Source organism: Saccostrea cucullata, unplaced genomic scaffold (assembly GCF_032062105.1).
Source record: "Saccostrea cucullata isolate Sc308-1 unplaced genomic scaffold, CSIRO_AGI_Scuc_v1 ctg153, whole genome shotgun sequence".
NCBI classification, from domain to species: domain Eukaryota; kingdom Metazoa; phylum Mollusca; class Bivalvia; order Ostreida; family Ostreidae; genus Saccostrea; species Saccostrea cuccullata.
Window position 1 is genome coordinate 1 of NW_026927023.1, and position 15,031 is coordinate 15,031.

Consider the following 15,031-nt stretch of genomic DNA (forward strand, 5'->3'; position numbering starts at 1 on the left):
CTTTAAAAATTATCTTCTAAAGAATAGCAAATCCATGATTGGTCATGGGACTACTTTTGGATATAAACTTTTCAATAATAAACCATTAATTTCTACTTTTTCCTAGCCACAGTGCTCAGGTGAGCGATGTGGCCCATGGGCCTCTTGTTGTTGTTGTCGTCGTTGTAAACCTTTCACATTTTCATCTTCTCCTCAAGAACTACTGGGCCAATTTCGACCAAACTTGGCACAGAGTATTGTTGGGTGAAGGGGATTCAAGTTAACTTTGTTCAAATGAAGGGCCACGTCCTTTTCCAAGGGGAGATAATCATGAATTTGTTAAAAATCAATGGCATTTTTAAAAAATCTTCTCCAGAACCGCTGGGCCAGGAAAGATGAAACTCATGTGGAAGCATCCTCAGGTAGTGTAGATTGAAGTTTGTTCAAATCATGACCCCCGGGGCAAGGGTGGGGCCAAAATGGCCGACCCAAGTTTTACATAGGAATATATAGGAAAAATCTTTAAAAATCTTCTTCTCCAGAACCACTGGGCCAGGAAAGATGAAACTCATGTGGAATCATCCTCAGGTAGTGTAGATTCAAGTTTGTTCAAATCATGACCCCCGGGGCAAGAGTGGGGCCAAAATGGCCGACCCAAGTTTTACATAGGAATATATAGGAAAAATCTTTAAAGAACCACTAGGCCAGGAAAGATGAAATTCATGAGGAATCATCCTCAGGTAGTGTAGATTCAACTTTGTTCAAATCATGACCCCTGGGGCAAGGGTGGGGCCAAAATGGCCGACCCTTGTTTTACATAGGAATATATTAGAAAAATCTTTAAAAATCTTGTTCTCGAGAACCACTGGACTAGGAAAGATGAAACTCATGTGGAATCATCCTCAGGTAGTGTAGATTCAAGTTTGTTCAAATCATGACCCCCGGGGCTAGGGTGGGGCCCAAATGGCCGACCCAAGTTTTACATAGGGATATATAGGGAAACCTTTTAAAATCTTCTTTTCAAGTACTTCAAAGCTATGATTAGTGATATTTATATGGAATCATCCTCAGGTAGTGTAGATTCTAATTTGTTCAAATGATGAACGCCTGGAGGGGGGGGGATAAATTCAAGCCCGATGTGCTCAGGTGAGCGCTGTGGCCCCTGGGCCTCTTATCGGGGTATTGTGCTGGACCTGTTCATAAGCAGAAAATAGGAAAACAGCATGTTTGTTTTGATGTCATTGTTTTATTTAATAGCTTCTATCTTTTAAACTTTAAATTTATTATATATATCCAAAACTGCACTATATGTATTGACAAAATAGATCTAGGTTAAGAATGCACTGGAAATATTGAGTTATTTTTGTTTATATAGACTCTTTCATTCGCCTGTGAAGTACCGGTACTGTATAAATAATCTATAGTTCAATTTTGTGTGAATAATAATAATCTTTTCAAATAGCAAACAGTAAAAAATATATATGTACACTTGTCTAGTTAAATTTTGTTTTAACACTAATACATATGTACACTTGTACATATGTATTAGTGTTAAAACAAAATTTAACTAGAGGTACTGTGAGCAATGAGCTCACTAAATGATACCCCCTGCCTCCCATATGGTTATAACTGATGACAAATCCATTTTTTACTGTGGCCGGGAAACCCAAAATATGTGTCGAATCAAAAAGTAAAATAGGAGGTGCACAATGGCAATATGTAATACAGATTCTGTGAAAGGTTCATTAAATTTCACTCACTGCAATGGTATAAGAGGAGTTGCGGATAATAAGAGATGGGTACCCTAAAGCGTAACAGACAGACAGACGTACAGACAGATGGACGTACAGCTAGACGGACATACCGATTACAGTATACCCTACCACTTTTCAAGCAGAGGGTATAATAAAACTATATACATGTACATGTAGAATATTCACCTCTGATTTATAATGATATTTGTTTTATACACACTGACCATGTTTTATAATATTCTAAACAAATTATTTGATACTCAGGCAAATATTCACTACTATTAAAATGATCACACACATGAACATATCTGTGTATGAATGAAATGAATTTTCCTTTTGATCATGTTTTTAGGAAAATAATTATTTTCATCATTTTTTCATCAAAGGATTTACCATATAAAATGAATAAAGAAAAAGTAAGACCAGTAAACCAAAATAGGACCAAATAGGCCATGACTGAAGTTCAAGTGCATTCTGCAAGAAAGTGAACAGCCTAGATTTTGTTCTTTTCAAGGTAACCATTCTTGAAATATGAAAGTAAATTAAGGACAGATGATACAAACAAAAAATGGATGCCTGGATTGGTATATGTTTTTTGGCGTAATTTAATTGCCAATGATGCTATTAATAGATTTCTAGAATATTAAGAAATTGTAAACCTTCTGTGATGTTCAAAAGTCTGCGCGCCCTCTTGAAACTATCCTTATTAATCTATACAAACATTTTTCACTTCAAATTCCATTTTTATGCAAATATGAATTAAAAATTAAAACGTACTTGAAGAAAGTTATTAATTTTACTGATTTAAACATGACCCCAGTTGTTATTTTCAAATTCTTTGACAAAAGTTTGTTTGTATCATCTGTCCTTAAATTGTTAAAAAAATATTTCAGTTTTCTATCTAAATTTAAACCTTGCTTATTTCTTTTTTTTTAAACAAAATTTAATACCTGTCCAGTAACAGAAGAATTATTATACTAGAATAAAGAAAACAACTTTCTAAAGGATTACATACACATTTAATTAGCTTGAAATCAGTGTATATGGGAAAGTGCAGGAATTATTTACCATTGCAGGTTGAGAAGGGATGCCATATTTTAGGTTTGAAACCAGGCAAGTGAAAGCTGAATTCCAACCTACTTCAACATACCAGGGGTACTTGTACCTACTGTCTTCAAGATATCGGTGTTTGAGATGTCAAAGTTCAAATATAGTAGGAACATGTTTATCATATTATGTGATGGCATCCTCAAATCTTATGCTGTGTAACAATATGTTTTAGAACTTATCAAGCTTTATCCTGTACCTTGCCAAAAAAACTCAACTCAGCATAATTCTCATTAACTAATTATCAGTGTTACTTGCGTACGTCAATGTAGGTCATTACTGGTACATGCCTGACCAACAAAAACTCTAAAATTGAAAAATCAGAGACAAGATTTTCAGAGTAGCAGAAACAGCAGAATTTGTCACGTAAATCTAATGATATGTACCGTAGTTGAGAATACATGTACTCTAAATGTTGCATATATAAAAAATTAAAAAAAAAGCGAAAAGTTCTCTTGTTTTCAGAATTTATATTTATATGTGAAAAAAAAAGAAAAGGAGATTGATATAGTCGGTGTGAGGAGATGTTGGCAGGAACCTAGTAAAATGAAAGGAAGAACTTCCTTAAAATGATACTTGTGGGGGACAGTGTCTCATGGGGGGGAGGGGGGGGGGCATTGTTTCAACTGACTTTACAGAATACAAAAGATCCATTGCAAACCTAATTATTAATTAGATGCCAAACACTATGTTTAAAGTTTTCCATTGTTGGATATTTATGTTTAAATCCAAGATAACTTACCCAAGAGGATGTGATTTTTTTTTAAACCAATGTAATTTTTCTCAAGTTTAAAGCCGTGTTTCATAAGTTTTAAAAGAAAAAATCAGAAGGGGGGGTAAATTTTTGACTTCTGTTCATTCAAAGTATCTGTGGTTTGCAGTTGCCCATAAATTTAATAAATAATTATACAAAGTAACAAGTTGAAATGAGTAAAGAATAATGAATGTCCTGCGTGTTTTAGTTTCATTTCAGAATTTTTCAAGTTTGACTAAATCTTGAAAAAGTAAAAGCCACAAGGTTTTGCAATTATTTGACATAGCATTACAAAATGCATTATATTTTTGCAACATCATAAAGATGCAAATTTAAGATGCCAAAAAATTTAGTTCACATTCACATTTAACTCATTAACAGGTTTTATAAAAGAGTAAATAAGTGTATAGTTTTGGGAATATTGTTACGTTAAACGCAGCCATTTTGGTTATAAATCTGGTATTCCTGTCTCCATGGTAACAAATCTTGCATTCCTGTTATAGTAATAGAGAATGGATAGGGAAAATTATTTTATTTCATATTAGTTTCAATCTAAGGGGATAGTTTCAGGAAACTTGAAACATACCCTGCTTAGTCTACATGTACTTCAAAATTGTCAATTTTACGGAAAGGGGTGGGGGGGGGGGGCATTTTGTGCAGGTGTTCACAGTTCTCCTATCTAAGAACAGATTTACATGTATTAATGCTCTTGGAAATGGGATGTGAATACTTTTACATGACACTTCTCATAGATATGGACTAATTTTACTGTAAATGACATCAAAACAGGTAGAAAGGAACATTTCTTTTCTATATGAACTTAATGAAATGTGCATATGTTCCTTGAAATACGGAAATTTTGCAGATTTTGGCTAATTTTTCATCAGCTTTTTAAAAAAAAATATTTAAGTGTCCCATAAATATTTTAATGTGTTGAAACTAACTTATGTACCATATATACAATGCACTGTTTCCTGAATTTCAAATCAGTGTGCAAAGTATTAAAAAATCGCTTTGAAAAAGGGTCTAAAATGGTAATTTTCTCAATTTGGCAAAATGCCAAAATCCCCAAAGCTAAGCGTTGTTAAGCCATTATGTAGAATTACAGTTTTTAAAAAAATATGTTGTTATATTAGAGAGGAATAATGGCAGTTTTGAAGCAAAAGTAGATTTTCCCATTCTCTTGTTTCTTTTAAGCTCATTTTTATTCAGTAAAACTTACAAAATCACGTTTTTTTTTGTCAAAGTTTAGGAGGAATTTACAGGGGAAACAATAGGTTCTGTTACCATGACATCGAGATATTTTTTGAAATAAAAAAATACAAAACCATTAATGATGTGACAATTTGAGTACACACAAAAAGTTTCATAGAAATTGAAAATGTAGCGTGGCCAAGCATTATTGATATTGTTTGATAATTACAGAGAATTGATATTAACATGCATAAGCAATGTCAGCTGTATCAGTCAAAATACAAAGCAAAATCATTTCTTACGAATTATTAGTCAATAAACATTATGGTATTTCATAAGCAACTTGATGTAGTTATCGGAAGTATTTTGATCTGTCATTACTTTCACTTATGATACAAAAATTAGCTGATATCCGTGCGTCATTTTATCGGGTGAAAAGTTCAGTTTAATGCCCGCTAAGTGTAACAAGTATCCAATGAGTCATACATGTAATTGTTCAAATGCAGTATTACACTGCACTTAATGATTCTACAAAAAATACAGTACGATGAATATACGTCTAAAGTATGTATAAAATTGACATAACTTACATAACTTTTAAAGAGTCTCTGTACATGTATATGTCTTGTTGACACATCGATTGGGTTTTATTATGAACTTTTTGTTCACGAATTTCTTATTGTAAAAATACAACTAAATCCTCGTGAATAATGAAAAATCTCTTGAAAAATGAGATCTACTCATTAAAGTTTACTATTTATTTTCTATAATTTTTTAAAGTAATAAGAGTGCTAAAAATAATCATGTTAATTAAAATAGTACGTATATCTAACAATGTATACATTATTTTGCAAATGAACAATATCTTAACCTTTCCAAATCAATCGTTTTAGCTCGGTTCGAAAATCCGGAAAACCAGCTGCATAAACAAAAATATTGACGGCTGTTTGTGTCTTTGCAAAAAATGTTGGGATAATTGAAAAGTATATGGAAATGTTCACTCCAATTGTCACCAGAATAGCAACACAAGCATATGGAACCCATGCGACAAGAAAAGCAATCATTGATCTGCCGATGTTCTGAAAAATGATGTAAAATTAAATTAGAATGTATTGAAAAATTAATTATTACATGTATTCTCTTAAGTAAAGAATGCGTTCTTGTAAGATATTTTAACCCCATTTTGTACAAGTAGGATATCGAATTTTACTAACATGGTTATCCACTTACGTAAATTGAATTTATACGATTCCTTTCCCTACCCTACTAACAAAAGTTAAGAATATAGAAAAATAATTCTATTAATACTTATCTTTTTAAAATAGATAAAAAAAATAATTGACTTTGTTCATTTACCTTTAACACAGTATCTTGTATAACCCTGCCTTCGGTTCTAACTCCATGCCGTGGGTTTGAAATACTAGTTCCCGTGTCCCCATCTAGAGAGATCGAAACTGTGTTCCTGATCTTTACAGAAACTTTGTAGTAGAATATTATAATAATACCAACAGGTAACATAAAAACAAAGATGAAAACGGACATAATATAGGAGCGGGTGTCCTCTGATTTACTCATCCAGTCTATGGAGCAGGAAGTTCCGAACGGTTCTATACCGTACTTCCCCCACCCAATAAAAGGGAATGTGCTCCAAAGAAAGGCGTACAGCCACGTGAGTACTATAGTTAATCCAACTTTCTCAACACGCACAAACTCGGCTGCAAAATTTAATAAGAAAAATTGTCAAATATGCAAATTTTAAAAATAATTTCATTAAATGAATTTTGACGGCGCATAATTTTAACAATGAATTCGGAACCAATTCAAAGTACTTATTATTTAACCAATTAAAACATTGATAATATTGCGGGTATGTTTATATTTTACTAGGAAGGCAAGTAACGTATACTTACATTCTGGACTAGAAACCAGAAGATAACGGTATATTCCGAGGAATGCGTACGTCATAATGTTACAAACTGCACCCGAAAACACAAAGAAGGCATACAGCTGACAACCCAAATCACCAAAATACCACCTAAAAGTAAGGTTTGTACAAAATCATAGACGAGATTTAAAACAAGCAAATTCAAAGAATTGTGCTCCATGGGTGAGATTTTTTTGGTGAAATATTGTGTCAAATATGAACGGTTTATCATAAGTCATTTAGAAATTATCAACGAAATTGATTATTTTTTAAAATAGGTCAAAATAGGTAATTCGTGAAGGTCAAGGGGAAAAAAATCATAGCATGCTCGGAAATATCTTGTCACAGGTAATGCAGATGTCAAAAATGAATTCAAAGCCCTATCTCTTCTCAATTAAAAGTTATAAGTAACAAAATGTGTTTGTGAAACACTGATGACCCCCTTATGTCAACATAGCGAAGATTAAACTTTTCTTAAATGAAAATTAAATATATTGGTACCCAAAGTTGGGTCTTCTCACAAGAAATATGATGGCGTATATGCCCTAACACTAACTGTTCAAAAGTTATGGCTAAGGATAAGTTGTTGAAAGGTAGGGCAAACTCCAAGATCAAAGGATCAAAGTTGTTAGTTTCCAAAGAAAGGTCTTGTCACATGTTGTCACAAGTATTACATGTGTGAAGTACGAAAGCCTTAGCTCTAACCGTTTAAGAGTTATGGCCAAGGTTAAAATTTAAAAACAAAGGTCAAACGTCAAGGTCAAAGGTCTTGGTATTCAAATAAGGTTCTTCTCACAAGAATTACATATTTGAAATATGAAAGCCCTAGCCCTTACCGTTCAAAGTAATGGCCAAGATTAGTACGGAAATCTTCAAGGTCAAGATCAAAAGTCAAAGATGTTGGTATCCAATGAACTGTCTTGCCACAAAGAATACCAATATAAAAGTCCTAGTATCAACCGTTCAAAAGTTAAGACCAAAATAAAAGTTTGGATTTTTTGTGTAAGAGTGGGTCAAACTCCATGGTCAATAGGTCGAATTTGGTACACAAAGGTAATACACCACCACATATGCGAGCTTGTCTCGAATATGTGAGTTTATGGAAGTGACCTATTAATTTTATAATTCCGGAAAAATTAAATCCACATAGAATTATAAGTGTCAAGCTTTCCGGTTAATCATAGTCCATTTAGGTAAAGTTTAATATTACGTAATTCAACTTCCTTTCTAGAAGATTCCAGAAAAGTGTAAGGTCACATTTTTTATGTAGGAAAAAACTGCTCTTGATATTATTTGAATTTGATAATTGTAAGGAGTTTTAAGGAATTTTAAATGAAAATAAAAGATAATTGTATGGTGTTTTAAAGCAGATTTTGCATCGATGGTTATTTTAAACGTCGATTTTTGATCGATTTGTGTGCAACACGTAGTTGAAATTTTTTGCAATATTTTTTTTGCATTGTATTTGTCAAATTATAATTTTAGTTTCATTTAATTTGAGCAAAATGCCTAAAGCAAAATTCAAGTCAGTCATATCGACACGGAGGAGTGCAAAAAGGGCACGGATGGAAGCGCCGCAGCCCACGGCCCAACCTGCGCAGGTTTCAACCTCGGCTTCAGCATTGACGGTACAAACACCCCCAGCAGCTAATGCGCCGGTGACATCACAGGTGGTAGAACTTCCCCAGCTTGGATTGTCTCCGCAGCATCCCAAACAGCCTTACCAAACAATGCTGTAACACAACAACAGGGAGCCATGGTACCGGAGACGAATGCCAGTACTTCACAGGCGGAAGCTAGCGGTCCTAAAGGTACTGTTGAGAGTAGTATTGGCATGCAAACGGCGTTGTCAAGCTCAGTGCAACCTTCTATGACAAATTCAACGCAATTTTCATTACGCTATCATGTTGATAACTCAACCAAACAAAAAATAGCTAATGGGGAGTATGTGAACTTTGCTAATTTACTGGTTAGGGACCCTAGTAAGTTACAGGTATCAGCATTAACTATGGATGCGCAGGGCCACATAATTGCTCAACCAAAGCAAGCTAGCAAAATCACTTCAATTGAAAAGTGGACCGATGCCTTTTTGATTTTTTTTTTTAGTATTTATCTCACAGCGCACCCAAATAAAACAAAGCAATTGCTCAAGTACTTGCATGATGTCAGATTAGGGGCTGAGAAATCAAAGGGTTGGGTTACATATGACGAGCAGTTCAGGTTACGCATGGCGTTGAATCCAAATGGTAATTGGGGGGTAATTGATAACGAATTGTGGCTTGTCTACATGTCACCCGCTGTAACAATCAATAGTCAAAGGACATCTACATATTACAAATGCTTCGATTACAATTACAAGGGTAAGTGCACAAGGTTACAGTGCACATATGCACATCGCTGTACGAAGTGCGGTGAAATGCACCCCGCATTACTTTGCGTAAATGCACAAACAACTCCGGCTCCAAATTTCCCCAATATCAATCGTACCTTTCGGTCCAACACAGCAGGGCAGCAACAACATTTTCAAAGTCAATACCAGTTTCAGGCCAGAAGGCAACCAGGGCCACAAGCAAGACAGTATGCAAATATTTGGATAACTACCCTGATAAGTCGGCGGCCATTTTTCTAAGGGAGGGTCTGATTAAGGGTTTCAAGTTACAATATACAGGCCCACGCAGTCCGGTGTTTAGCAAAAACTTAGTATCCGCAATTCAACATGCTGATAATTTACAAGAAAAAATAGATAATGAAATTAAGGAGGGGCGGGTGGCAGGCCCATATGAAAGTCAACCAGTACACAATTTGCACGTATCCCCAGTAGGAGTGGTCCTGAAAGCTGATGGCGGTTGGCGAATGATAATGCATCTTTCACACCCACCGTCAATCAGCATAAATCATAATATCGATCCAGCTTACACTGCTGTTAAGTATACATCCTTTGACACAGTGGTACAAACAATGAGTAAAATGGGAAAGGGGGCAGTCATTGCAAAATGTGATGTTAAAAGTGCATTTCGGCTTCTTAGGGTTTATCCAGCTGATTTTGAATTACTGGAAATGTATATTAATGGGAAATACTTTTTAGACAAATGTTTACCTTTCGGGTGTGCTATTTCATGCAAAATTTTTGAAACATTTTCAACATTCTTAGAATGGGTAGTGAGGGATAAAACTGGGATGGAAACACTGCATCATTATTTGGATGATTTCATTTTTATTGGTAGGGCCAACACTGAAGATTGTAAAAGGCTTATGCAAACTTTCCAGGAGGTTTGCGTTGATATTGGGGTTCCCCTAAATAGGGATAAGACAGTAGCACCTACCACTTGCTTAGTGTTTCTTGGCCTGCTTATTGACACTATTAAAATGCAGATTAGAATCCCCCATGATAAAGTTGAAGAACTTACTCAATTACTTCAGTTTTGGGTAGGCAAAGAAAAAATTAAATTGTCAGAACTACAAAGCTTGGTGGGCAAGTTAAACTTTTTTAGTAAGGCGATACCCGGAAGCAGAGCATTTAATAGGCGTTTCTACAACGCAATGGGTAGTCTAGACAAACCATATCTACACTTAAGAATAACTAGGCCAATGCGGGAGGATTTGAAAACATGGCTTGAATTTGTAAAAGACTTTAATGGGGTGGTTTATTTTCCGGATAGTCAATGGAGTTCTTCGGAGGCACTTGAACTTTTTACAGACAGTGCAGGGTCAGTAGAGTTAGGCTGTGGTTGCTATTTTAAGGGTGAGTGGGTCTTTTTTCAGTGGTCTGCAGATTGGGCTAATTCAGCAATATTGAGGGATATTACATTTTTGGAGTTGATACCCATAGTGTTATCAGTACTGGTATGGGGGAAAAGATTGCAAAATAAAAAAATTAATTTTTTCATAGACAATATAGCTTTAGTTCACATATTAAATAAGCAATCATCACAGTCGGAGAGAATTATGTCATTAGTCAGGCCCCTAATGTTAGCATTGTTAAGATGTAATATACAATTCAAAGCTAATCACATACCAGGTAAACGTAATTGTATTGCTGATTCAATATCCCGCAAAAAGTGGGAAATTTTCAGGCGCCTTGCACCAGCAGCAGACCGGGAGCCGCAGACCATACCGGAGCAATTCCAGAAATTACTCTCTCAAATGAAGTAGACCGTTTGTTCAATACATCTATGTCGGCCAATACCTGGCAGGCATACACCGTGGGAATGCAAGCCTTTGAACATTTTCGCAGTGAACAGGGGTTGTGCCCAACTTGGCCGCCACCGGATACACACATACATATGTTTATTGCCCAACTCTCATTAAGGGGTTATAAACACTCAACAGCCAAGTCATATATGTCAGCAATCAGCTTTAATTGTAAAAGCAAAGGCTTAGATGACCCTGCAAAGACCTTTGTAGTGCAAAAACTTTTGCAGGGCATGAAGCGATCAAATCCTGGGGGGGATAGTCGTTTACCAATTACATTGAGATATATTATGTGTGTCAATACCCAAACTTCAGGTAATTTGTAGCAGTGAATATGAAACGGTGTTATATAAGGCAGCTTTCTTGCTCACATTTCATGCCTTTCTTAGAATAGGTGAAATTGCAATTTCTAAGGGCAATACAGTTAGAACCATTTTGCAAGTTGAAGATATTACGTTATGGGCCAATAAAGTGATTATTAATGTTAGGCAGTCAAAAACAGATCAAATGGGTAAAGGGGTGAAATTGAGCGTTCAGGCATCATATGGGGTTATGTGTCCAGTTAGAGCGATGCAGGTGTACTTACAAGAGCGTCCGACAGGTATGGGCCCTCTGTTCTGTCATTATTCAGGAAAACCGGTAACTCGCTTCCAGTTCAGTTCAATATTAGAGAAAGTTCTAAATATGTCGGGAATTGATAGTAGAAATTATAAGTCACACGCATTTCGAATAGGGGCAGCAACAACGCTTGCACAGCAAGGGGCATCAAGGGAGGTTATTCAAAATTCGGGGAGATGGCGTTCTAATGCTTATTGTTCATACATTCGTTAATCATTCAAATCTTGACATTCATCTAGTTTTTAATTCAGGCAATTTTAAAGTTTGGATCGTTGGATCATCAATCGTGAAGAGAGCCTTTTTAACAACAAGAACAGGGGGTCACAATCTAAATGTGCCTAACACACACATATGGTGGCAGGGCTATGGGGGTATGATATTGAGTCAACTGGTACCTAAACTGAAGCTCCTACAGAGATTAGAAGACCAACCCAATCTTGTTATAGTTCACTGTGGGGATAACAATATTGGTCTTCTAAAGTTGCAGGACTTATTGCTACATATCAAAGAAACATTGTCACAGGTATCTAAATTATTCCCCAATTCAAAAATAGTTTGGTCAAGTATGCTCCCAAGGTATGTATGGCGTTACTCTAGCAATGTCAAAGCGATGGAAAAGGCCAGGGCAAGAATTAACAGGGAAGCAATTAGGGTGATTACATCACAGGGTGGGGCGGCACTGGGGCCTACATAAAACATTTACAATTTGAGGGTAAACATAGTGGGTTATTTCACCAAGATGGGGTACATCTACATAGAATTATAAGTGTCAAGCTTTCCGGATAATCATAGTCCATTTAGGTAAAGTTTAATATTACGTAATTCAACTTCCTTTCTAGAAGATTCCAGAAAAGTGTAAGGTCACATTTTTTATGTAGGAAAAAACTGCTCTTGATATTATTTGACCCACCCTCCCAACCGATACTGCTGGCTGCTTTCTTTTGTATTCTTTTAGCGGATCGCATGAAGATGTCCAGTTTTGATTCAAGTCCAGTCCATGTCGCGGTGATGTTAGTTGGCGTTTGGTAATCCGTCACACCTCAACGCAATTGGAGGAGTGCAACACATCAAGCTCATTACATTGGTTGATTGTTATATTGAAATTGAACTGTTGAATTTGTACATTAAATTTAAATTGAATATGCAATATTGATTGATATTGATTAGAGGGCATTGGATAATACTTTGACTGTTTAAGGGTAATTGACTATGGATTTTATTGTTTAAGGGTAATTGACTATGGATTTTATTGTACATGTTTTGGTGACGTCCACGCACTTGTGACATACCCAGTGCTGGATCCGCCCAATTTTGGGCCGTCACATATTTGGTATTGTTTGTTTATTGTTTTGAGGGGCAGCCCTGTGGTAGCCCCTGCAATGAATCACCGCGGCCAGATGTGCCACAATAAATAAATATATATTTTGTTGTCTTTGGGGAATCTGAGATAAAAGACTTAGTTAAATATGAAAAGCCATAGTTCCACTAACTCAAAAGTTATGGGCAAGGTCAAAGTTTTTTTTATGACGGACTCACAGACGAATGAGATTTAATGTCCCCAAAAACGCAAAAGCGGGGGAAAATTAAATGGTCATCACGCTGACGAACAAATAATGTGTTCGATTCTTCGGATATGTCACTATTGATACTTACACGAAAGAATATCCTAACTGCTCAGTTTCCGAGTACAAAACTCAGCTGCAGAGTTCCATTGGCAATCATCGGTGACCCAATATATTGAAAATTTTCGAATGGATTTAAAAACATACATATGCATGTACATGTATGCAGTATTTTGACATCACACAATAGTTAAGTTACTAAAAAAAGTTCACCACATTAATATTTAGCCTATCATATTTAAATGCGTTTAATGTAAATTCTAATATGGAGAGAAATGTACTCACCCACAATAAATGTTTGATATGATTGCCATCGGATATCCAAGGAGCGACTCAAAAAGATTGGCTACTCCGATGTTGACCATGAAGATGTTTACAGAATACCTTGCAAGACGACTCCTTGTAAAAATGTATATGACTAGAGAGTTCCCGCAAAATGAAATTATAGCTAAAATAAAAGAAAAAAAAGAACTTTGGATATTGTATCCTTAAAACCATCATTTGATAAGAATTAAATTCATATATGTTTTTACTTGTTTTAACTTTGTTACACTTTAAATTAATCAGTATACCAAGTGATTTGTTCAATACAACAACATTTACCTGTTAATGTTAAGTAGGCGGCAAGAAAGTAGTAAAGGTTCGAAGGTAAAGCAGTCTGCACCACCAACGACACGTTATGGAGCAAAATTGCTGAATTGTTCATTATTCTGTGGTTTGTGTTGAACTGCGGTGTTTCCTTTGCAGAGACAAAAGAAATGGCATTGACGCAATATCGGCAAAATGACTAGTTTTCCAAGTGATAATGATGCAATGTGTTACGTTGAAATCGTTTTGTGGAAATGAATGCAATTTGTCAATTCACAAATATGAGTACGGTGATTGTCAGGTATTTAATAATCTTAATCCATGGATCATTGTCCATTGAATGTAAGAGTGGTAAAAGATCAGGAAATGCTTTGAAATATTCAAATTGTATAAAATATATACTCTCTTTTGTACATTATACAATTGACTTTCATTATCAGACAAGAATGTTTGGTATACATTACCACGGTAATTGCGAAATAATTTATCAGTTAAGGTTTTAAAAGAGTCAAATAATATGCATTTTATTTAGCTGTGATTGAATGGGAATCTTCCGAAAGTATTGCTGATGTAATACTTGTCTTAAACATATGTTGAAGATTATGCCAGACGATGGGCCAAATACATGTATGACAAAGACGTTGACACTTTGTCATAATGGATTAAATGTATCAGGTCCATGTTAAAATCGCGTATAAAAAGATTGAAGGGCACTATGAAAACCATCTATCCTTCTGTATTCAACAATCCAGAAGTGAAAAAAGAATCTAATAGATTACATGATCAGTAAGTACTGGTCCCTGCTGACAAAGCAGGTAACAACATTGTTTTCGTTTGTAAGGCTCCTTATATAAATGGTATTTTAGAAGAACTAGAATTTAATTCTACAAATGGTAATCCAACTTATACTCATACATGTAGTTCTCTTTCTAAGGAAGAAATTCTTCAAAATAATATGTCAGTTTCGAATACCCCCAAGAGCCAAAACGATTTTGAACTACCATATATATCTTAGATTTCGAAACTTCATAAAAATTCTTTCAAAGATAGATTGCGGGTTCCAGTAAAAGTTCTACCAAGCCTCTTTCTTTACTCCTCACTAAGAAATTAACAGTAGTGAATGAGAAACTTTAAGAGTACTGTACAACAATATATTCAAGATTTGGTGTGAATCAGATGTGGATACTCAAAAATTCCAAAAAACTTTTAGACAATTTGAAATCACAATATCAAAATCAACAGCTTAAAAACTTACACGACTTTTCAACTTTATACACAACCATTCCCCACGAAAAATTAA

The 15,031-nt window shown here is 35.2% G+C and overlaps 1 protein-coding gene across 1 annotated transcript; it reads right to left on the reverse strand.

Annotated features, from left to right (window-relative positions):
• Positions 1–5,631: 5,631 nt before the first annotated feature.
• On the reverse strand, positions 5,632–13,849 carry LOC134273280 (rhodopsin, G0-coupled-like). Its single transcript, XM_062755471.1, has 5 exons — positions 13,747–13,849; positions 13,429–13,630; positions 6,630–6,823; positions 6,145–6,515; positions 5,632–5,867 (listed from the first exon to the last, which is right to left on the reverse strand). The coding sequence occupies exons 1-5, from the start codon at positions 13,847–13,849 to the stop codon at positions 5,655–5,657; spliced, it is 1,083 nt and encodes a 360-aa protein (XP_062611455.1). The 3' UTR covers positions 5,632–5,654.
• Between the last annotated feature and the right edge of the window lie 1,182 nt (positions 13,850–15,031).

Coding starts and splice junctions, on each gene's coding strand:
- LOC134273280 (XM_062755471.1), bottom strand. CDS start 13,849: ATGAACAATTCAGCAATTTTGCTCCATAACGTGTCGTTGGTGGTGCAG. Junction 13,631..13,746: donor CGCCTACTTAACATTAACAG/GTAAATGTTGTT, acceptor GATGGTTTTAAG/GATACAATATCCAAAGTTCT. Junction 6,516..6,629: donor TATTATCAATGTTTTAATTG/GTTAAATAATAA, acceptor AATTTTTCTTAT/TAAATTTTGCAGCCGAGTTT.